The sequence below is a fragment of the Geospiza fortis genome, unplaced genomic scaffold, assembly GCF_000277835.1.
Source record: "Geospiza fortis unplaced genomic scaffold, GeoFor_1.0 scaffold112, whole genome shotgun sequence".
NCBI lineage: Eukaryota > Metazoa > Chordata > Aves > Passeriformes > Thraupidae > Geospiza > Geospiza fortis.
In genome coordinates, this window is record NW_005054298.1 from 25180759 (window position 1) to 25204298 (window position 23540).

Genomic DNA, 23540 nt, shown 5'->3' on the forward strand with positions numbered 1-23540 from the left:
CAAGCACATCTCCGACGACGCAGGTACAGCCGGCCCGGGGCATAGCCCAGCCCAGCGCCGCCCGCTGCTCCCAGGGCGCTGGGAGAGGGCTCCGAGCAGCCGTGGCGGCGCCCGGGAAAGGGGCTCTGCAACACCCCAGCTGGGTTCTGCAGGAGGACGAGGCCTCTGGGGTCGTTCTGCCCCGCTTGACTGCCCCCCTCAGAGTGTCTCTGTCCCAGCCCGGCACTGGACAGGCTGCAGAACGAGCTCTCGGTACGAGCTCCCCCGGCAGCAGCGTGTACGGGTACCGGGGCAGCGGCGGGGGGGGCTGGGAAACTCCTCGGGCCTGACGCGGTTAAACCCTCGCACGGGCAAAGCGGAACGAGGCTGCAGGTGCATGCCGTAGGAGTGCTTTGCTGCAGTTCTGACTACTTTTAAGCTGGGGAACCTCTGTGGAGATGCTTAAGGCACGGAGCATTTCTTTCAGGCTTCACTGCTGGTCCTGCTTTGAGCAGAAGGTCATGCAGATGGTCTCTGGAGGGCTTTCAGCTTACAGGCGAGGTATTTTCCAATTGCTCCTCTTCTCCAGGAAAAAATAAGGGTTGACAAGTACCATTCCCTTTGCATGCAATTTGATACTGTAATGTGTGAGGGCCACTGTCATTTCTCGTGTTCCTCTCTGTGGAGTTGGTGTTCGCTGAAATGGGTGTCTTACCCTCATGGGCTGCTGGTGCCAGCATTTGTGGTGAAGGAGAGATGAATGGCTATAGGGTCGGGTGTTGACCAGCTGTTCTTTTAGCAGGACATCTCAGCGTTGAATTTGTTGAGTGATTTGCATAACAGGAACCTGGTCTCTTAAGTCGGGTGGCTGTGTACTACTGAAATAGAAGTAATGAAATGGCAGGAGGTTAAAGCTTTTATTACAATTCTAGGAACTAAAGTACGGAAGGACAAGGCTCAGCTGAGTGTCAGTGTCAAGAGATTTGTGAAGAAGCTTGAGAATATTTCTGATAACGAAGCTCAGGAGATCCTGGAAGAGAAGAACTATGTTGCTGCTCTTGGAATATGTGCCCAAGGTATTAACAGGGGAAAACCTAACACAGCTCTGACCTCAGGAGATTCTTTCGGTGTTAGGATTGTACAGTGCTTGTGAAGTTGCTTTTGAGGGCTCAGTCTGCTCTGTCTGTGCTTGTGGTAACAGGTAGAAGAGAAGATTATGATTCTAGGATTTTATTATTATATTTGTTTTGTATCATCTGCAGTATAAAGCCAAACAGTGAAATGTTACATTCCATCTTTCTTGGGTTGGGAGTATTATCAGTGCTTTTGAAATAGCTGCAAGTAACATGTCTTTTCACAGATCCAGTGGGAAATGGCTCAAATATAAGTGGTGGTGAAGTTTACTCATTCCAGACTCCCAAACGCTCCAATAAAATGGCAGAGCTGGGTATGTTTTGCTCTTCTTTCTCTGCAGACTTAGGAGAAGCAAGCAGAAAGTGGCAGTTCCAGAGAGGGTGGACTGTTTCAGTTCAGATAAAGTGCTTGAGTGGGGTTGTCACTCACATGAAGAATCCTTGTATGTCCAGCACCATCTGAACTTCATTAGTGTTTATTTGTCACAGCTAATGATGCATCCTACAAAGGATGAGCTGAGGGAGAGGGAACATCCTACTGAATCACTATACAGAAACTGGTTTTGGTGCCTCTTAGTTTCTGCTGTGTCTTGGAAAGCTGTGTTTCCTTCCTATCTTAGACCTCCTTCTGCAGCAGGGTGGATTTCACTGGTGCTCCGTCCTGGAGCCATGACTGAATTTGAAAACTGAGGGAAGTCATACTGTGACGGTCTGTTAGTCCCAGTGTTGTTCCATGGAATAGGCTGTTGGTCACACAGTGGTAGGAACTGTTAGCAGGGTATTTCAGATTCACATCAGTCATTCAGCTTCAGCTGGTACTGATAAGGAGTAGACACAGGTAAACAGTTCTTCCTGGGGAGCTGATGTGTTTGCTATATCTGATGATCTGTTATGTGCAGCTGAGCAGTCTTAAAGGACTAAGTAAGCCTGACCAAACCTTGCTCTCATTCAAAGACACGTGGTCTTCCAGGGAGCAAAACATGCTCTGCCATCAGCCATATTTGTAAACTTAATTAATTGATGAGTTCAGCCTTTGAAAATCTTTGCTGAGGAATACAGCCACCTTTAGGGTTAGAAAAATCCAGAAGTATTTGGTTCCCGAAATACCTAGGGAATTAATATGAAGAGAGCATTTCAGGTGTATGGGTCATTTTTCACTAGCCAGAACTGGAAGTCTTGTACCTGACATGTCCTTCCTTCCCTTCCCCCTATTTCCTACAGCCTCTGAATTAGCCCAGACACCAGAAAAGAATGTGGCACCTGATCACTCCAAGTGCCCTGAGAAGATGGCCAAAACCCCTCAAAGCAGCAGTAAGTCCTGTGATGGTTTGGGGAACTGAAGCTGAGTGAGTGGGGGTTATGTTTCTCTTTGGGTGGTGGAGTGGATGCTTGAGTTCCAGTTTCTCTTATGCCTAAGTATTCTAGTTAACACCAGGGCTTAAGTATTCAGGTTAACACATGGGCTGAACAGTTTGATGTGCATGGCCTGTGCTTCACCTGGATGTCAGATCTCTTCTTTGCCCTGCTTCTCTAGAGGAAACATGAACATCTCTCTCTTCTATTGCTGTGACATTCATTACTTCCTTTCTGTTCAGTAGAAATACTTGCACTTGAGAGAGTTATGAGCTGGGCTGGTATGTTAAACACTGATTGGGTAGGACTGTGTGGGTGTTCATGTGTAAATTCACACTTTATTATATAATATTTAATACCTAGTGCTGTAGGGAGAAATACAGGTGGGAGAAGTCAATGCATGTCAACACAGGCAAGAGAATGTGCATTTGTGCTTGGAAGTGGAGTCTGATGTGCTCAGGGAGAGAACATTAGCTCATTTTTCAGCTTCATCCCTCGCTGCTGGAGTCTCTTCCTCCTTCCTGGCCTCCTAAAGCTGTGACCAGGAATTAGCAGCTGCCTTCTGTGGTAATAACATTGACTCTTGTGTGACCTGACACAGGCAGGCTGCTGAAGCCACCACAAACTCACAGCCAGAATGCAAAGAGTAAATTTATTTCTATTGACTTCCTGAAGCAACACTTGGGCAGAGGGACATGAGTGGACATGTAGGCACTGAGTGGAGATGCAGGCACTGTTATGTGTGGTTCAGTGCTAGGACCAGCCTGCTGTTCACACTGGTCTATCAGTGGTTTTGCACGTGCGTGGTTTATCCTCATGCTGTGATTCACTGGGTTCTGATCTGTCTGTTAGGGTGCCCCCAGACCGACCAAACACCTACCTTATCTATATGCAGATGTTCTACTTCCCAAAGCATACACAGGGTAAACAGAAATAGACCTGGTATGTCTGTTTTTCTGCATTACTGTTTGAGTCTTTGCTATCCCCAGCTGCATGGTCACTTGAGCGCATTTACAATTCTCATTGCCAGTCTTCCACTTCTAACCCAGTCCTCCCAGCAACTCTCCTTGTTCTCTCTTGCCTGCCTGTGGGGAACTAGAGGCTTCCCTCATAGGATTGACTATCCAGGGAGCTGATATTCTAGCGCAGTGTACCTTTGAACAGTGAATGCCTGTTTTTCTAATGGACCATCTTGTGCCAGTGTTGAAAATTTGCACTACTCTGTACAATGCTGTTTCTTCCTTTTCAGAACGTTCAAGTTCAAACAAAGTGCAGCAGAGGGTGAGTAATGACTTTACATTGCTTGGATTCTGTATTTGAGTTTTTTTTCCCCACTTGTGAAACTTGAACTAGCCAATTATTGCAGTTCTGGAAAGGAAGGACCTTGAAAAGCGTACTCCACAGTAGAGATGTCTCTTCTGTTCTAACCAGGAGTAACTCAAGTGACAACCATTAATCAGGGCTATGGGGTTTGGAGTCAGTGGGCAAGTAATAGGTTTGACAGCTTATTTGTCATGGGTGGAAACTATTTCCTTGCATCACACAAGTGAGGATGCTAGATAATCCCTTCATATACAGTTAAACTCACAGCTTTCCAGTTTCTCACTAAAGGAAGAAACAGCCCTAATTGTAAGAAATGCTGTTAGAACAGGAGGTCCAGAAATGTGATGCTGTTCCCTTTCTTACTTAGCAATTGGTTTATAAAGAAGAGATACAGTGCAGAACTGCCAGTTGTGGTGGCTATGGAGTGAAAGAGCTGGCTTTCTAAAATAGTACAGCATCATAGCAGAAATGTGTGCAGTTTTTCTGGTATGAGGTTCCAGCATGAGATACATCTGAAAACAACATGCTGTTTGGGAATGCCATAGGCACTGCTTGATGATTTCACATCCACTTTGTCAGGATCAGCAAAAGTATTTCCTAAGTATTGCAGACTTGATCCAGTGTCCAAGTCGGGCATGTGCTTTAAACATATGTAAGGAAAATGTGACACTACAACTTGGTGAGCCCAGGCAGCTTGGGTTGCTTTGCTGCACTTCTGGGCTTAGTGTGCTGAGTGCTCTTCTGTCATTCTGGTTGTTGTTTTCATAGAGGACTTCCAGATGACTTTGAGTAGACAGCATGATATGGAAGGTGACTGCTGTGGGAACTGAAGCATTTCCAGTTTGTCATTGCTTTGGTTTGGCTGTTCCTGAGAGGCCAAGATTGGCATGTTGGTTGGAGATTTCAGTTTTCTACTCTCCATGTTGAGCTGAAAGAATGAAGCCCCTTTTGGAACTTGATTGTATCTCCCTCTGAATGGGAAAACAAGAACTCTCTTAACTCCCTCTGCTTTTCCAGTTTCATGTAGGCTGAAATAGTTTGGAAATGTAACCTGTCTTTGCTTGGCAGAGGATAGTTTAGAGGAGAGAGATGTTTCTTTTAATGCATGTTTTTTCTTTGCTGTTCCAGAGTAAAAAGAAAGAATTTGTGTCCACCACACCTTACAGACTCAGAAAGAGACTAGCAGGTAAAGATCAGCCTTTGCTGTCAGCTGCCACAATCAGTGAGGCACTGTGTTCAAGGGAGAGTGTTTTCCTGTTGAGCTTCTGTCTGTGGTAGCAGTGTGACAGAAAGTAGAAATATCCTTAAGGAAATCCATGTAGACCTTCCCTCTACAACTGACTGCTGCTAAGGTGAGAGGTGGAAGGGTTAGAAGCACTGAGTTACTGAACTTCAATAACATGATCAAAAGAGACAAAACTTTCGGTAATCTTACCTGTGCTGACATTTAGTGTGGCCCAATTGCTTGAACCAGGCATAAAACTTTTGGATGATGGCTGGGATGTCCATGTCAAAGTATTTCCAATAACTGGTTGGCTAAACCAGAATGAGTGCAGAGGAGAGTTTAGTACATGATGTTTCATCTTCTGTTTCTTTTGTGTTGAGAGACCAAGACTGAGCCAGATTTCATCTGTGCTCTTCAATCAATGCTGCTAACAGAGGTATTTTACAACAACTTGTTTGCAGAATGTGACATAGAAGATACTCAGCCTGCACAATTGGCATTTGGGAAAACAGACATGGAGATGCTAAGAGAAATAGGGAATTCCATTGTCCATTTTTAGTCTCTTTTTATGGTACAGTGATGTTTCTTGGTTGGTATCAAGGAGGAGGCTTTACTTAACAATACTTTGTGATCCTAGAACTGCAAAAGAAATGGCCATCTGTGTTTGCAGTTCTCTTAAGCATTGATTTTACCTTTCTGTGGAATATATTTAGAATTCATGTGCTTGTAAAACATCTAGAGAATGTATGTGAGATGGTGCAAAATGAGTTCTGTGTAAGAAGTCATTCCTAGCTTTTAACCTTAAAATTTGTGCTCTAGCTCCAGATCCCTATTTAGAAAGTGAGAGTGAGTATTCTGCTTCCTGCTCAGAGGAGGAGGATGAGGACGAACAGAAGGAAGTCAGCACTGTTTTGTCAGATCAAAAGACTCCAGCAAAAACTAAGGCTGCATCTACACCTCCTCCCAGAAACAGCCTAGCCAAAAAAAATAAGGAGCAAAAGATGGTGAGTGTGCAAAAATATCCCCCTGAGCTAGCAAACATGAAGGGATGTATAGTGACAATAAGCTGTTAGTGACCTCACCTGACCGTGGGGAAGAACTGCTCAACTCATTTCAGATCAGACCAGCTGGGCTGGCTTTTGCTGTACTTCTGAGTAATTCTTGGTGGACAGGCACCATGTGAGCCTGTGTGCTAACCCAGTTGGCATCATTAGCAGCTTCACAAGGAGAAGTCTAAGATGTCCATGGAGCAGGAGACCTTGTATTGGGACAGGATGAAGAAACTGATTCCTGTAGTACCAAAAGGAGTACACATTACTGTTCTGGCTTGGTGTTCAGCTTAATTGTCTTCCTTCCAGCACCGGGATCCCCACACCAATTAAGAATTACTGTTATCTCATCTCTCACAGAATCTCTTTTCTGGCTCTCTCTTCAGGGAAGAATCATCTGACTAGGTTAGCTGTGGCAGAAGCTGCTATAGAAGCCAATTTTGCAAATATTTTCTGTCTTTCTGTATTTACCGTTGCCCTATGTCTCATTGGCCATCTTAGGGAGAGGGATAACTTGATAACAGGAGGAGTGTTGCTGACCTTGCTGTCTTTTTATAGGGCAACCTGGTGGAGGAATACTTTGAAGCTCACAGCAGTTCCAAAGTGCTCACTTCAGACCGAACACTGCAGAAACTGCGGAAAAGAAGATTGGATCAGGTACTGTTCATAGTGAGTCTCACAACTCTGGGTTTTTGATTTCTATGATACAGAGTTCCCTCATCAAAATCTCAGATGCTGCTATTTTCATGTTATTTCTACTGATTACATGGGCAGTAGTAATGTTGATTTAGGTAGCAATTTAAGCAGTATGTTTTCTGCTGCTGCTCTTAGCAGGGACAATGTAGTTGTTTGAACCTGAGACAGTAGGGAAAATGCAGGGAGAAGGCACTATCAGGTGAGCTCACAGCTGAAAGTTGCAGTTACCAGAAAAGGTGAACGTGTGCTTTTCTGGGAAGAAGAGGGAGAAGCAGAATTGTAGAGACTTGCATTAAAACATCATTTTTGTCAATGAAATGGTAGGGGGAATCAAAAACTGTCTTGACTATGTATGTGTAGTGGAAATCAAGAGCTGATCTCATCTGAATATTACTAGGTCACTTGTAGAACTGGAACTAGCTCTAAGTGTTGTCATGTAGTTTGTTAGATGTACTTTGTTCCCTTGCAGTTTCTAGGAGATAGTCTGATGGTGGTGATTGAATTACAAATCAAGCAGTTGTACCCTACAAGGACAGGTCTCAGGGAATTGTATAGAATACCTGGAGCTCTTGTGTCTGTGACTGTTTTTTGTATGCATTTGTGTTTTAAAAGATGGCATATATGCAGACTGCCTGCTGTTGTCTGGAATTGCTGCCCAGAGTAACATCTGGATTTTTAACAAGTTCTTTCATAACAGCTGTGGGAGGAAATCACGGCTTACAGTGTTAAAGCTACTGCTGCCTTCAAAGTAGTTGAAGGTTTAGCAGTTTTGTCTCTCAGTACTTTGTCTGATACATTGCAGTTGCCTTTCCAGTGTCAGCTGTCTTCTGCTGCAAGGGAGTGGGAAGCAAAGCTGTTAAAATTGAAGAGAAAGAGAGGCCAGTATAGATTTGATGCTGACTGTCATGCTACTGTGCTGTTTAAACATCAGCATCACAGCATATCTTGAAAGCTGAATTAATCCTTCGATTCTTGATGCTTTTCTACATTGAGCTATCAGCTGCAAATTATATCCTTTCTGCTGTAGTTTTTTTTTTAAGATTGTGGGCATTTTGAGCTTTCTCTTGTAGTGACAAACACCTGAACCCTTGCTAAGCATGTTGATTGGAGCCTTTGTTCCCATGATCAGGGATGTGATGTTGTATCTTGTTGGTACAGTGCTTGGTGTTGTGTAAGCTCCGTGTGTATCCATTTTTCCTGTAGTGATTTTTCCATACTTGGCATGAAGAGAAAAATACACTGTGTGTCATCTGTTTTAGTCCTAGTCTTGCTGCTGTTTACCATAATAAGGTTACTTAATCTCTGCTTTGTATCTCCAGCAGCAAAACTGTGCCTAGGAAGGTCTTAATGGGGAGAAAAAAAACTAACTACACACTGAGTGCACTGACAATGAAAACTATTCTCTCTACACAAGGGAGCATGCTAGAGGGTGTTTTAAGGACTTCAGGTGTTTCTCTTGCTTCTTCTCAACTTTGAATGACTGTCATCTCTTTCTCAACACAGCAAACACTGCATGATCTTCTGAAAAATGCTCCCCTTGCTTATGCTGCTGAAATTAGAGACCTTAACCAACAACATGAATCCTTGTTTTCCAAGTGGATGCTGCAATTACAGTAAGTATCCAAGGAGAATCACTGAAGAAGCTTAGTTAAAAGGCACTGCCAGTACATTTCCCCTCATGTCAGTAACATCCGGTGGATGAATTAAGGAGGAAATTTTTTTCATTGTTTGTGTAAATTTAAAAGTGGGTGACGTTAATTTAATTCAGTGCATCCTGTAGAACAAATCCTATCTGATTAACTCCTTGAACCGAATATCTGAAGTGCAATGAAGTTGCATTCTACCTGCTTAGCTTGCCCGTGCCTCTAAACCAAGCTATAGGGCATTCACAAACAGGGAACATAAATAGTGAGAGAACAGGGAAAATGAATTATGAGAAAAAGTGCTCTTTGTAAGGAATTGTTTTTGTTTTCAGCAGCAAGTTAGTAGTGAGTAGCCCACCCTCACCATCTTCAGTCTGTGGCTATCTCTAGTGGTGTAGCAGTTAACTTTCAGTGCCCATGGTACCTAATGATCTGGGCATGAAGAAACCCTAATGCTTTTGGAAACACTGGCAATACAAATTTTATTTGGCTTTGTGTGTATCTTCATGGGAAGGAGAAGGGTGAACATTCAGGAAAGCAAATGGAACTGTAGAGACCTTGTGACATTCTGAAGCACCTTAAAGAAGGCAGACCATCACCCCTGAGGTTGGAGCCGATACTGGTGATGAGAAAGCCCCTTGGAAGCTTACAAGGAAGTGGAATATAAGGAAATTTGTGATCCATGGGGAAGACAGAGAGTGTGAAGAAGACATCAGCTTTGAAAGTTGGAGAGTTGCAAGAGGAAGAGTTCTGTCACTGGTGATCTGAGCAAATGGTTAGAGATGTATGTGGCAGAGCAGAAAAAACAAATCCCTTGATGACAATGAAGGCAGTGACAGCTGTTGAACACCTTACCTTTGCCCAGTGCTATTTGATGAACCTGACATTCTTCTTTCTAATCAAGATAATGCTTTTCCTGCTTCTCAAACCTAAACAAAGCATTGTGATTCCTGTGATGACCCACGCCTGAAAGTAAAGAAGTGCTTAAGGTTCAAAAATGCTTATTGGTCAAAAGCAATGACACAAGTCAGAGGGTCCATAAAAATCATAGTTTTATTAGTAAACCACACACTTTCATGGAAAGTGTGGAAATAATGGAAATTGGTATGTTAGTCCCTGACCTACTATATAGGCACACAGCACTTGGTTTTGGATAAAGGGGCAGGATGAAGGGAAAAGAGTAACTAAAGAGCTTAATATTAAAAAGGAGAGATGAATTAAAGAGTGAAAAAGAGCTCACCAGCCATTGCTCCAGCATTGAGCCAGCTGAAGGAATGGTGATCCTGGATTCAGCATTGATCCAGGTCATAAATTATGATCCAGCTGTGTTGGTTCAGCTGATGAGATGTCCAGGGTCTGGGGGAGATCACTTGAGCTTGTGCAGGGGGGATGTCTTCTTATGGACAGGTGTCTCTGCCCCAAAGACAGGTTTGTCACTTTCTATGCTAATTAGTTATCATGCACACTTTGTTCTTTTAGGCCTTTTTGGAAAAGGGTCAGAGAGTGGACTTGAATATGCAGCAGCCCCCCATAATGGAGAGTTCAAAGAGTCTCACTTTAGACTGCTTTTATAGCGACATAAGACAGTGGGCTTCAGTTGGAATGATTTTTTTCATCCTGGCCACAATTTGAGTCAGTAACTACCTTTGAAGGTGCAGCAACAGAAATATTATTCCACTTGGATTGTTACTCAGGCAAGAAAAATGAATTTCTGAGGCCGCTCATTAGAAATCGGGTGCTCATTAGACAATATTAGTTCCTGGGAACAGACAGTGTTTCTGATAAGATGGAGAGGGGTTTAGTCTAGGTGCAGTTCATCAAGGCTAAGGCCTAATGAGCATTTCCATATCATAGTGCAGCCTGAAAGAGGGTGAGGGATGCGACTAAAGTCAGCTTTTCTGCGTCTCTACAATTCCATACCATGCTGTCTTTATGCTTTCCTGCCTCTTTTTCTGTGGAACAATCAGGACAAGAAATATACCTGAGTATAATTTTCTTCGAAATTGTGCCTAAGGATCAGAGTGGTAAACCACTATGAAGGTTTGCTTTTTTTCTTGTAATTTCTGTGACCTGTAGTAAACATGTAATAAAAGTACTTGGTGAGGGGATGCTTGAGAGTGTTAATTACCATTTCTTAACTGAAGTTGTAGATCTAGTATTCTGTTCTTAGTCAACAGCATTTTCTACCATCCATGTTTTGCTAAGTTTGTGAGCCTCTAGGCTGCTAAATTGATTCTTTTGCTAGGACGCCAGGTTCCAGATTCCTTGTAGCTAACCTTATTTATCAGCTGAAATCTTAAGCCTGGAGTTGACAAATCATGAAATTTTTAAAACCAAGATTGCAGTGGATCATTTTGCTTAATGAATGTATGGAGCTAAACCAGACTTGCGCTTCTTTGATCCCATGTATTTGCTCACTTTTCTGCAGCTTGGGTTTCAATATTGTGCTTTATGGACTGGGCTCAAAGCGTGATCTGTTGGAGAAGTTTCGTACCTCTTTGCTCCAGGATTCTGTTCACCTGGTGGTTAATGGATACTTCCCCAGCATCACTGTGAGATCTGTAAGTGTGGGAAAAGCTTGTAGGTTTACGTAATCATCCTGTGTTACAGATACCCCTAGAGTCTTTCAGTGTAAAATGTTAAGGAAACCTGCTGCACCCTATAGCAACAGACTCTGTAGAGCAGTTCCTCTCTCTCCTAACACCTTGAAGGAATTATCCCATACATTTTCCAAGGAATTGCAGCAATTTCTGTCATTAATAGATATTCATCATTCTAAAGCCTTGTTTTATGTCACTGTTAAGAAGGGATATAATTTTTTTGTGTATGTTCACTGTTTTAGGGATTTTATGGTAATAATCAGATTATCTCTCACAGGGCAGTCAAGGGCCCGGTTTCAGATTTTCTGCACTTCACTGTCAGAGCCCTTCATGAGGAACTCCTGTTTTCTTTTTCAGATTCTCAACTCCATCACAGAGGAGGTTTTGGACCATATAGGGACCTTCCGCAGCCCCCTTGACCAACTAGAATTCATTACCAAAAGGTTCAAAGAAGGTAAAATGACTAACTTTATGCATAAAAACGTTAGAGTCTATTACTGCTAACAGAGCCTGGACATTTCCTTGCCCCTATAATTTTTATACAGGCAGTTACAGTTTCTTAGTGCATTGGAGCTAGTATACTTTCTTGATTGTAACATATGCAATATATGAGAACATGCATGCACTAGGAGTATCTGTGTACATACATGTGTAACAACCCCGTGTAAGCTGTTAGCTCAGTCAGTGTTTTATAGCAGGACAGCAGTGGCAAACAAGCAGGTTAGAATTGGTTTCAAAAGCAAAATTAAACAAGTATTGCCTCACAAAAGGCTTGCTGAATTGTTTCTGAATGTCTGTCTTACTGCTTGTATATCCATACACAGATAGCTATGGAATCTTAATTGTGCATGGCATTGGTGTTTCAGTGTTTACATTCTGTTTTTCATCATTACCTTATGAGTATTTCTGGTGGGACTAAGTGAAAAAGGCAGGGTAACAGCAGTTCCCACCTGAATGTACATAAGTCAGTCTTGCAGTCTGCTATAGCTGATCTCACTGGTTTCCATTGGCAGGCAAGTATGTATGGATTTGCCCAAAAACTGGTTACAGTTCTAGAATTGTTTCTGGACTCAGGAAATTGTTTTTTATTGGAGTAAATCAGCCAAGACTCTATTTTCTTCATGCAGGAAAAGCCAAATCTTTATTGTATAGGTCATATTTTATAGGATTATCAGAAGGCCCTGTGTCAGATCTTATTGGTGGACAATACATTTGCACTTAGTTCATTGGTCAGTACATGGTATTTTGCATATCTATTAAACTTCTGTATTTTTATCTAGTTTACATATTTTTTCTTCTGATTCTCATGAGACAGATCTTACTGTTTATCCAGATGCTAGTTGTTTTTCACCCAAGAATATGTTCTTGTGTTAACGAGCTCTCATACCAAGATTGTTTTCACATGGGAATTTGCAGATTACTTAGCTGCACTTAGAAGAAATTACAGGCTAGCTATTAATTTAACAGAGCAGGCCTGATTTTATGAGGCCTTTCTTTTATAGTTCTTCCACCTGTCTATGACAGTTGTTCCCAGGGATAAATACAGCAGCAAGAAGCTAGCTGGAAATTCTAACATCTACCATTGGCATTATCTGAGCTAGGTCTAACTTTTTTTCATAACTTGTTAAAATTTTCAATGGAGATATGATGCTTTGGATCCAGCCTTGAATAGAAAATGCATTTTTACTGAGAGGAGGAGTTTAAAAATCCTAGTCATGTAAATCAAAAGCAGCTGAATAAACTGTGCTTAGTCTTCCATTCTGAAATATATTTCAGTGACCTTCAATTGCAAAAGCAATACAGCTAAAGGAGCAATTCCTGGTCAAGCTGTGAGCAAGTGGAAAGTGGATTATAACAGAAAAGCTTAAACTGAAAAAAACCAATCCTGTAACTGTGATGACAGCGAATTGAGAAAAACCCTTTTAGATGCTCAGAAACACCCAGTATAGCTTCAAACTGTGTTGTACAAGGAAAGCAATACTGGAGTGATGTATATGGAGAGTGGTGAAATACACTTGTGCTACACTGCACTGGGAATGGGAAACCAGCTTGTGCGCAGTTTCTTTGATTGGTTCTTTGCTGTTTTTTCTGACCTTGCAGATTCATCTTTAGAGCTCTATGTCCTCATTCATAACCTGGACAGCCAGATGTTGAGAGGAGAAAGAAGTCAGCAGATCCTTGCACAGTTATCCTCCCTGCCTAGCATTTACCTCATTGCCTCCATCGATCACATCAATGCTCCTCTCAGTGAGTTCCCCCGGGCCTGATCTAGCCAAGAGAAGGATCTGTGTTCTGCTTTGGGGCTGCTGAGTGTGTTTCATAAGCTCATGTGTTGCTTACTATGTATTACTGTTACTTTGTATTACTGTTGATGTGTAGAACAGATCTGTTGATGTATGTATATTCCTGATTGGAAATGTGGCTGTGCTGAACCAAAACTGTAAAGATACTGAGAAATACCACTAAGCATAATATACAAATAGACTCCAAGCTTTTGGCACTGTTTGATTTTAGGAACTTACTGAACTGGAGATTGGATAATTAAGGATGGCAAAGCAAATATACTTAAATAATTTACTTCCTTATATTGATTACTATTATGATTAGACTAAAATAATTTACTTCCTTATATTGATTACTATTATGGTTAGACTAAAAGATCCTAATCAGAATTATTTACTATACAGCATAGGTAGCTGTAACAATTAGTATGGTTCACTTTTTTTAAAGCAATATTTAAGCAGTTATATTAAAGCTAGCAAAAACTATACAAGTAGAAATTGATTTTACTCACCCATACCAACAACCATGGGCAGATCTCTTTAGCTCAGCCTTGAGGGGTATCGCCACTGAAGGGAGGAATCTCCACACACTCTGAGAAGGGTCTTGTTTCAGCTATTTTATCCCCTCTCTAGGTAGAGCTTCCAGCTACAGACAGAAATTGTTTGCACACTCCTGACCCTGGAAGGATTTACAATGTATCTATGGAAAAGGGATGCTTGCAAATGGTTTGTTGCTGAGAATTTATCTTACTGGAACTGCAGTTATCAGGGTGTATGTAATGTGAATTTTACAAGCATATATTGTTTCCTCAATCCTACAGCAGAACTATGTGCATTTTAATATTGCTTGTTTAACACCTTAGAAAACATACATCTCCTGGTTTTTTCTGCTCTTTCTATTCTCTCTGTCTAGTGTGGGATCAGGCAAAGCTGAGCCTCTATAACTGGCTTTGGTATGAGACCACCACATTTAACCCTTATGTGGAAGAAACATCTTATGAGAACTCGCTTTTAGTACAACAGTCTGGATCTTTGGCTTTGAGCTCCCTAATGCATGTCCTGCATAGCCTCACTCTCAATGCCAGGTAAGACACTGTTACAGTTCACAGTAGCACTTGCCAAGGACCCAGTCCTTGCAATCTGTGTTTTCTGATAACCGTGTTCCCAGTAGGACCTGGGTTCCAGCTGATTGGTTATTTTAAATGAGCAGCATTTGGACAGCAGGCCTTTTCCAGTGATGAGATTCACAACCAGGTCTTTGTGCATAAGGCAAAATTAGTTAATATTTTCTAATTGTGGGAGTTTTGGGCTGTTTTTAAATTGTTATTATTTTGATTTTCTCCTTTCCTCCTTTCACTTAGAGGGATATTCAGACTGCTTGCTCAGTACCAGCTGGAGAAAAAGGACAATCCATCTTATCCAGGTAAGTACCCACCTTTTCTCATTTGTTTGGGGTGTTGCTGTTCACAGCAGCCCTGGGTTTTGGTATGCAGGTTACACGTCCAGCAACAGAAGTGCTCGAACACTTGGCTCACTGTCCTTCTAGTGGCACTGTGTCTGACTCAGACAGGAAATCAATAAACTGGCTGGCTCTGAAGGACTGCCTTTTACATGCTTAGACATGACTGAGACTGTTGGTGGGGGACTGTGGAGTAAAAAAAATTAAAATGAAGACTGAATTTGTATAACTTGCACTTAAATGTCCTATATAAATGGCTTCTGACATACCCCTGCTTTCTAGAATACATGTGGAATATTCTGTCACTGTCTGTAATAGGTATTGCAGTGGGTGTGAATAATATTTTAATGGTAAAGAAACCAAGATAGAGGAGTTGGAAATTAAGAGAAATTAACAATCGTAGAAAGTGCATTTAAAGTGCTATTAAAATTCCATTAGGCAGCAGGGTGACTCAAATGTTAATTCAGCTGTTTTCCATTAATTACCGAAGTATTACCTTGGCTGTATACTTGCAAGAGATGATGATACTGTAGCCACTCTGGTCTAAGCCAAAGCAAGACTTTCAGGTGGAAAATATGTGATGTCAGACCTGGAAAAATCTGACAATCTTACTACTTCAGTTTCTTGCTCTTGCCTTTTTCTGTCTCCAGGGCTGTCTTTCCAAGACTTCTACCAGCAGTGTCGGGAGGCTTTCCTTGTGAACAGTGACTTGACACTCAGGGCACAGCTGACAGAATTCAGGGACCACAAGCTGATCCGGACCAAGCGGGTGAGTCCCGGGAAGAATTCTATTCAGCCACTTTGAATAAAAATGATGCTCACTTGCTGTATTGTTTAAACACGTAGGAACTGGCAAGGGGCTGAAATTCTGTAATTGCAGCACTTTCCATGCCTCCAATTTGTCAACACCCTTCACATGGATAGAGGATTATAGAAATGCAGTGTGCTTTGGTTATTCAGCAACCTACATGTCTTCTTTTGAAGACTGTAAGAAGTAACAGACTATGGAGCCTGCCAGTCTGCTTCCAATAGTATTACCTGTATTTCTATAAGGAAGGAATGTGGACTTGTCATAATAATGAGGCAATATAGCAATACAAGATGTAGGAACACAGTGTTGTGGAGCTTTGTAGTGTCAGACAAGCATAACCCACCAGATTTCTGATTTAGTGACTTTTCTCAGTATTTGTGCATTTCCTGTGTTGCTCCAGTGAAATATTCCAGGTTTTCAGTAATATGGTTGTTCAGAATGCTGTCTGGCTCAAATCCAGACTGCAGATAAATGCTAGCATTGCAGTGCTGTCTAGTGGCTTGCCTGGCACTGTACACTGGTGTTAACAATGTCTGTGCATGTCTGTTCTCAGGGAGCTGATGGTGTGGAATACTTAATAATTCCTGTCGATGACAGTACCTTGACCGACTTCTTAGAGAAAGAGGATGAAGATGTGTAACATGTGTGTTCTCAGAGTCTACAGCAACTGCTGTCAATGGCTGCTGGAGAGAGGCCTATGCTCAGATCTCTCCTTCTCCAGCTTCACAACTGCTGCACTGAGAAGTAATAATTCTAATTAATCTTACTCATCGTTCAGCTGCCTCAGGTAGTTTGGAATGATGATTCTGTAAGCAAGGCCTCTCTTGCACTCTAGTTGGATTTGTCTGCTTTGTCTCTTAGCTCAGACAATGCCTTCTTCCTGTCTGTGCATCCAACCTCACAGCCAGAAAAACAAACTTGGTGAGATTGTGCCTTCTGCTCTCTACCTCAGTAGACATGAAGGTTTTATTGGAGCAATTTACTTGGGAAGTGCAAATCACAAGATGGTCAAGAGCTTTAGTTTGTACTACTGGTGCAAATATTCCCATCTGAGTGCTATCCAGTACTCCCCTACCATTTAGACAAAACTAGCTTCCAGTGTATGAAGACAAGATTTATAATGCTACAACACCTGCCTTGACTGCATGAGGAAAGAAGAATATGAGTGGGTTTGGGATGCTGCAGGTGACTTAGTAAATTCTGGCAATAAAACTGAAGAACTTGTCCCAAACCAACATCCTTTTATAAGATTTAGATAATCAAAATTATGATGGACTCATGTCATTGCCTGCTCCTTTCCAAGGTGCAATCCAGGAATATGAAGAGGCTATGAAGCTTTTTCCTTTATTTTTTTAAAGCTTAATTGTATATTTATATTTTTTACATCAGGAGTGCCCACTGATCCTGGAGGAGGCCTTAAATGCCACTTAGAAGCTCTCCCTTTTTTTAAGCTTTTAGAGGTTGGGAGACTGCTGAAGTTTGACATCTTTTCTTCAATTCTTTTTTTCTCAGTTATGTGGGAGGAAGCTGTATAGTTCCATCATCTGTAGTCTGCCAGCCAGACTTCAGGGACTCTCTATGCCTAATATTTGGTAGCTGTGTTACAGCTCAGTGTTGTAATAGTTCAAATCAATCAAATAAAGTACTTTATTAATTTTCATTAGTTTGTCTTGTCTCTCACAATTTTTTTAAGTTACAGGAAGATCGAGATCCTTGTGGCAGTTATGCAAAAGCCTCATTCTCATTATTTTGTCAAATATCCATGCAGAAGATTTCAAACTACTGAGTAGAAATGTTTTGCATTGTTTCTTACCTCAAAATCAAGAATCGTTTGCCTGCCTTTTAATACCAGTAGCTAGCTTTTAAATAGAACCAAAACATCCCATGGAGCAATAGTACCTTATCTCCCCCTCACTGACAGAAGAGAGATGTATGACTTGACTTTTGTATTAGAAACCTAGAGCATCTACCTACCTCACTGTCAACTTGATTCCTCATATAGGTCCTTTCCCTTCACTTGGGATAGAAGAAATTCCTTCTCACTTCTCAGCATATTGAGGTGCCTTCGTGGTATTGGCAAGAATGATGACCTTTATATAGCCTAAGTAGCTTCAGATAAACCAATCATCTCTTTTGCAATGAGACATGCAAGTATTAGATGGAGACATTGCTTGATGAGCCACTTTTATTAACTTAAAAGGATAGAGCTAACATCTCTACAAATTTCTAATGAAATATATTTACCAGCCAGAGATGGTAGGGTATACAACTGTGAGATTGTTTTCTTTAGAAAAAAATCCCAACAGAAAAAACTAACTTGGAAAATTAAACTCATTATCAGTGGTGAAAATACTACTTGTTCAGTTTTAGTAATCCTGTAATTAAAAGCCACAGTTACAGAAACTGTTTTTAAAAGAAAATAACAAAGGCACATGAATTTACAGCTTTGTTAAGGAATTGAGTTTCAACTTTACAAAGCTTTTTTGAATTGAGAATCCCTCTTTTGAAAAGCCTTAAAGCTGCATTAGTGGTAGATTGTGCAATTAAATACTAGTACCAACAACTTGCTTTATGTTCTGTATTTATTTGCATCTGAGTGGTGCCTTAGTACAACTGTTAATGCAAACAGTTATCTCCATCCTTTCATTAACTACTATTTCTGAAATCTATTAGGTAAAATATCAGTGGCTTGCACTGACATGATTTGACATACCTGTAGTAGGGTAGAACTGCTGTGTAAGCTGAAATCTGGAGGTAAGTCAGGTTTTATATATTTTACCCAAACCAATCCTTGAGTATCATGGTTATCAACTGTATCTAATAACATGAAGCAGTAACAGTAAATTTATTCAAGTACAGTCCAGTAATCAAGTAAATGAACCTTTGGTATTCCAAAACAAATATTGATTTTTCTGACATGACAAAATATACCCCAGACGTTGAGGGACCATATAGTACAAGCATTCCGTACTGGACCAATTCAAAGCACCTTCATTAAGCTCTGCAATTGGATAGGTCTGTGCAAGATAACACTATTGACTGAATTTTTTCTCTCTCTCCAGTTTTTCCCCCCTATGCCACCTGGAGAGGATCTCTGTCTTTCTCAGATACAATGATGTTGATTTTGTTCTGTAGGTGGATGGTGAGTGCATCACGCAGCTCTGACAGGAAACCTCGCTCAGTGTTACTGTGCTCACACAGAATAACACTTATCCCATTGGCAACTGCATCCAGCACATCATGGTGGGACATCTCTCCTGCCATTTTGAGAAAGAAATGTCATGGAGATCACAAATGGTACAGTTCAGGTAACCAGGTCTCTGCAATGTATGGAGCATCTCAGCTAAAAGCTGTGGTGATGTAATGGAATGTAGGCCAGAATGGAAATGCAACACCACCTGCTCAGTAGGAATGTGGAACACTCCTGCTCCAGGGTCCTTTGAAAGACTCAGCTGATAGCCCTGGATGCAGCTGGGTCAAACCACAGAAATTCTTTGCCATCTTTGAGCAGTTGTAAATTCTGCCAATTTGGGCAGAAAATAAAAATGCTCAAAGTGGTGTGGAAGAGGATGGAGGAAAGCAGTTCTAGGTCAGCTCTGCAGGGCTACACACAAGGGAGAGAAGGGGCAGCAATTCCTACAGAATGCAAGGCAGCCTTCACATTGCTGTGCCACGGGCAATAGCTGTCCCACTGCTGGAAGAGAGAATAATGGACTAAGCGGCCCTTTGGCTAGACACACTATGGAGTTTCTTTGGAAGGTTCTGTAGACTACATTATATTCTGTTTTGCATTAGGGAATTCTGAGGGAATAGAGGAAAAATATATCTTGGCAAAGGAGAAATACACAGAATGAAAGCTGCAACTCACGGCCATCAGCACTGATTTTTTGTTGAGATAAATGCTGTAAATCAATGTTTTAATTCAAGTATCTTTCACCGTGCCACACTGCCAATTGATCCATGTTATTTCTACTTTAATGTTAGTTTGTCATTCCAATAACTAACTAATTGTTTCTCAATTATAAATAACAGGTAGTTCTTTGTGGTCAAATCTTTCAAAAGCCAGTCAACCCTCTTATTTTTTGCTGGGGTTTGCTTTTTTCTCTAATGGCTATTTTTATAAAAATAATGCAACAGCAGTTTATTACCTGTGAGATAGAGGTCAGCTTCTGTTCCCTTCAGGACACTGCTCCCAGAACCAGCACACAGAGCAACTTTCTTCACTGGTGATTCTGCAGGATACAATGTGCCACATATAAACTCCTTCCCCTTCGTTGAGCCCTCATGTGTGTATTGCTAGTAATTGTTTCAGTTAACTACTACCTTGATTTTAGAGTCAATGTAAATTTGTTGGAGGAAGAGACACGTCTGTCAGTTTGAAAGAGTTATAGGCCTCTAACACCTCTGACAATACAGCAAAATCCTCTGTGATAGGTAGATTTTTTCCAAAGGGCGGAAAACTGCAGAAAACTCCAGCACAGAGGCTGGCTGCTGGTGACCTTTTTCCTAGTGAGGTCTTAGTTAGGTTTCTGAACTCTTTAATAGGCCACTACTCTTTGCAGGACTCTTGTGTTCCACTAATGTTTCCCAACTAATGATGCCACTAAGGCAGCACTTTGCCTCTGAGATATACTGGTTCCTAACTTTCAGCTCTCAGAAGGCCAGTCTTAATGCAAGCTGAAAGCTGCTCCATGCCAATAAAAACTGTCCATTTGCTGTGATTGCTAATTCCAAGTTATTACATATATGACAGTGACATGAATTTTAATTTTTCATATATATTACATTCACTAAGGAGAGGGGACACACAACACAGGGAGTTTTCAAAATCTATTAAGGTTTTACAGTATGTTGCCTTGCAATTACTGTTGATTTAAGCAGAGTCACACCACACCATAAAAAGAGGCTTTGAAGTTTGGGAATTTTTTAGTGCAATTGTCAGTTTTATGCCTCCTAAATTACAAAGAGTCTCAACAAATTTACTCTCACAAATTCTACCAGCTGTGGTCCTTGGACATTAGGATGGGTAGCTGGGATAACAGGATGTTTACTCCACATCTTACTAATGACCCCACTGTTTGAGCTAGTTCACCTTCTTTATCTTATCTTTCATCAAAACACGGTTCTGTGTTCGTAATGATACCATAAAGTGTCTTACTCTTAATGTGCTCTGAATTTTAACATTCAGCCACAAAAAGGAACATACAATCAAACAGTACACCTTTGTGCCTGATATCCTGGGCAGGAAAAAAAAATTTAGTCATTATATAAATTACAAAAAATTATATCTTTCAACTTGTACTGTCCTTCTTCACCACATCAACCAGTGTAATATAGAATCCCATTAAAATACAGATGAGATTCTTTTCATATGACTGTAAATTCTAAGATGCTGTTTCTTAACAGTGCTTCCTAGTTCTTGGAAGTAAACCTGATGAAGACAGTAGTGTTTCCCACTGTCCTGCACCCACTGCTGCTCCCTGTATTCCTGCAGTGCCAGTCCCGGCAGGCAGTCTGGCTCACAGCCCATTTACCGAGTGTCCTGCCCGCCCCCAGGGCCAGGCGGACGTGGGGGAGCCCCAGGTGCCCTTTGATGCGCTCCACTGTGTCTGACAGGGAGAGCGGCTCGCTCAGGGTGCACAGGCGTCCCATTCCAGTATGGGGAAGAAGAGGCTGAAAAAAAATGAGAATTACTGTGAGAAGGCTGACTCCAGATGCTTGCATTGCTGTCCACACTGTAACAGGATGAGTATATTGGGCTTGCAGGAACACTGAACTTTACAAAGTATGTATGTGATGTTCTCAAATGTAACATACGAGCTACACCAGCTATTGGAACTGATTTAAGAATTAGTATAGGCCACATAGTTTCATTGCTTTGGAAAATGTGTGTGGCTTCAAATTCCCATATGCCAGTATTTCAGAGCACTGGGCTAGCACTGGAAAGCTGAGATGCCACTGACTACTACATTTCAGTTTTTAAGGTACTCAGCTCACACAAGTAATACATTCACAGGAAGTAATTTTGTGATTTTGTTACCTTCTGTAGTAAGAGAATCTCAGTCTTGTGATAAAGAAGGCTGTTCTGGGACAATAATGCCACCACCTCCAGCAGTGCTTTCTGAGAGCAGTTCAGACTGACTCGTGTTTGTTCCTCACCTTCAACCCTGAGGAAAGACATGCCTGGTGCTTGTTAAGAAGCTAGATAAAATTTTGGTATTGTAATTATTATATTACAGCATTATAATTATTAATTTTGGCATTATAATTATTCTTGTTTTATCTGAGTGGCCTTTCTCTACCACTGAGAAAGGAAAAAAAGACAGCATTGTAATTTCAAGCCTAGACTTATCTTGGAAGAAAATATGGAATTTAACTCAACTGTCCTCATCAAATTTCCTGTTAATACTCTTCTTTAATACCCCTAATCTATGTGATGCTAGACTTGAGTTGCTATTACCATTTAGCATGACATAAATTGACCAGAAAGGGACAATTATTCCTTAAGTTTCTCATTCTATTGCTGGAATATACAGCAGTAATGCACAGAGGAACAAAATTTTTAGAACAGTAAAATAAAGCAACTTATTGTTTCAAGCAACAGGAAGAATACACTAGAGAGTGGAGCAGATACCTGACTGGGAGAGTAGTGAGCCAAGAGATCTCTGGGATGTCTTTGATTTTGGACAGCACTGCATCCAGATGTTCAGCATCTGCACAGAATTCTACCCGGTGAGTGCCCTCAGCTGGAGAGCTTGGCGCAGTTGATGGATGCAGTGGGACAGAAGTACAGGTGCCTGAGAAAACAGTACAAGATTGCTGGCTTATAAAGCAGGGTAAGTATCCTAATACTGTTTTAGCACTTATCTTTAAGAGATGTGGCACAAAAATGCACATTTTGCACTCAAATCCTTTTTACCTGACCAGAACTGAGGGCTTTTCATTCTCCTGTCTCCATCAGGCATAGTCTATCTTAAGTCCAAAGAAGCTGATGGATATGAATTATTTGCCATTCTTAATGCCATCAGTTTTATCCTAAGGATTGTACAAAACCAAAAAGAGTTCCTAGTTTGTATGACAGGCTGGAAAAGACACAGCTATTGTAATCTGTGAGCCACAATACGGGATAAAAATCTAAAATAATTTCACATAGTTTAAATACTTTGCAAACGTTGAGATCTCGTACTTTATAAATGAAAGGTGGTGATTTAAAGTCAGTGATATCATTGCAACTACAGTGGACAATAAATATGCTCCCCCAGTTCCAGATACATCCAATAGTAGTCATGCATCTGAAAATATCCTCTTGTGTTTGTTATCTGGTATACACCACCAAGATAAATGTCCTAAAACGTATTTAAGGTTACAATACCATAAAAATATTAAGAAAAATAAAAACAGTCCTCAAATCACATCTGTAAAAGCTGGAAGGCAAATGATGAAAGATCCCACCTAAAATAGCATACATCTTTAATAATTTTAATTTGTTTGTTCTTAACAGAATCTCACCCAGTCCCTTTGTTAGCCAGTTATTAACTCCGTGAGGTATGGCATCGTACGCCGTATGGGGAGAATAAATCCCAATTCTGTTCTCCAAGGCTCGGACCACCAGCCGTTCCTTCCAGGTTTTCCACGTTACTCGCTTGAGTGGTGCGAATATAGGAGGGTGGTAAGAAAGAACGAGGTCTGCTTTCTTCTGCACTGCCTCTTCCATCACCTCCTCAGTGAGGTCGTTAGTGAGGAAAAGAGTGTTCACAGTGTGGGGAGGACTTGGTTCCACCAGCAATCCCACATTGTCCCAGCTTTCAGCCAGAGCGGGGGATGCGAAGTCATTCAGGGCAGAAACGAGCTCCCGGAGGTTCATGAGGGTGCGGATGGGCGGGCGGCCCAAGGCACGGACGCGGTGGAGAGGCGGGCGGAGCAGCGGCATGCGGGGACCTGTGCGGGCAAACACAGGCCGGCCTGAGCCTCGGGAACCCACCGCCCA

At 41.5% G+C, this 23540-nt stretch overlaps 2 protein-coding genes across 2 annotated transcripts in view; one reads left to right on the plus strand and one right to left on the minus strand.

The window, feature by feature from the left end:
• Nucleotides 1-17213, plus strand: part of ORC2 (origin recognition complex subunit 2) — a 17913-nt gene extending 700 nt beyond the window's left edge. The window contains exons 2-17 of the mRNA XM_014306716.2: nt 5-23; nt 912-1055; nt 1340-1426; nt 2334-2423; nt 3715-3746; nt 4917-4974; nt 5833-6017; nt 6621-6719; nt 8262-8371; nt 10830-10962; nt 11359-11455; nt 13102-13248; nt 14197-14368; nt 14645-14706; nt 15393-15511; nt 16107-17213. Coding sequence (XP_014162191.1) covers nt 5-23; nt 912-1055; nt 1340-1426; nt 2334-2423; nt 3715-3746; nt 4917-4974; nt 5833-6017; nt 6621-6719; nt 8262-8371; nt 10830-10962; nt 11359-11455; nt 13102-13248; nt 14197-14368; nt 14645-14706; nt 15393-15511; nt 16107-16193 — 1641 coding nt within the window. The 3' untranslated portion in view covers nt 16194-17213. The remainder of the gene's footprint in view (nt 1-4; nt 24-911; nt 1056-1339; nt 1427-2333; nt 2424-3714; nt 3747-4916; nt 4975-5832; nt 6018-6620; nt 6720-8261; nt 8372-10829; nt 10963-11358; nt 11456-13101; nt 13249-14196; nt 14369-14644; nt 14707-15392; nt 15512-16106) is intronic.
• A 507-nt stretch (nt 17214-17720) lies between these two features.
• Nucleotides 17721-23522, minus strand: NIF3L1 (NGG1 interacting factor 3 like 1). The gene is made up of 6 exons (XM_005415942.3): nt 23063-23522; nt 22188-22350; nt 21594-21720; nt 21088-21226; nt 19702-19785; nt 17721-18810 (listed from the first exon to the last, which is right to left on the minus strand). The coding sequence occupies exons 1-6, from the start codon at nt 23481-23483 to the stop codon at nt 18626-18628; spliced, it is 1119 nt and encodes a 372-aa protein (XP_005415999.1). The 5' UTR covers nt 23484-23522; the 3' UTR covers nt 17721-18625.
• Nucleotides 23523-23540: the final 18 nt, after the last annotated feature.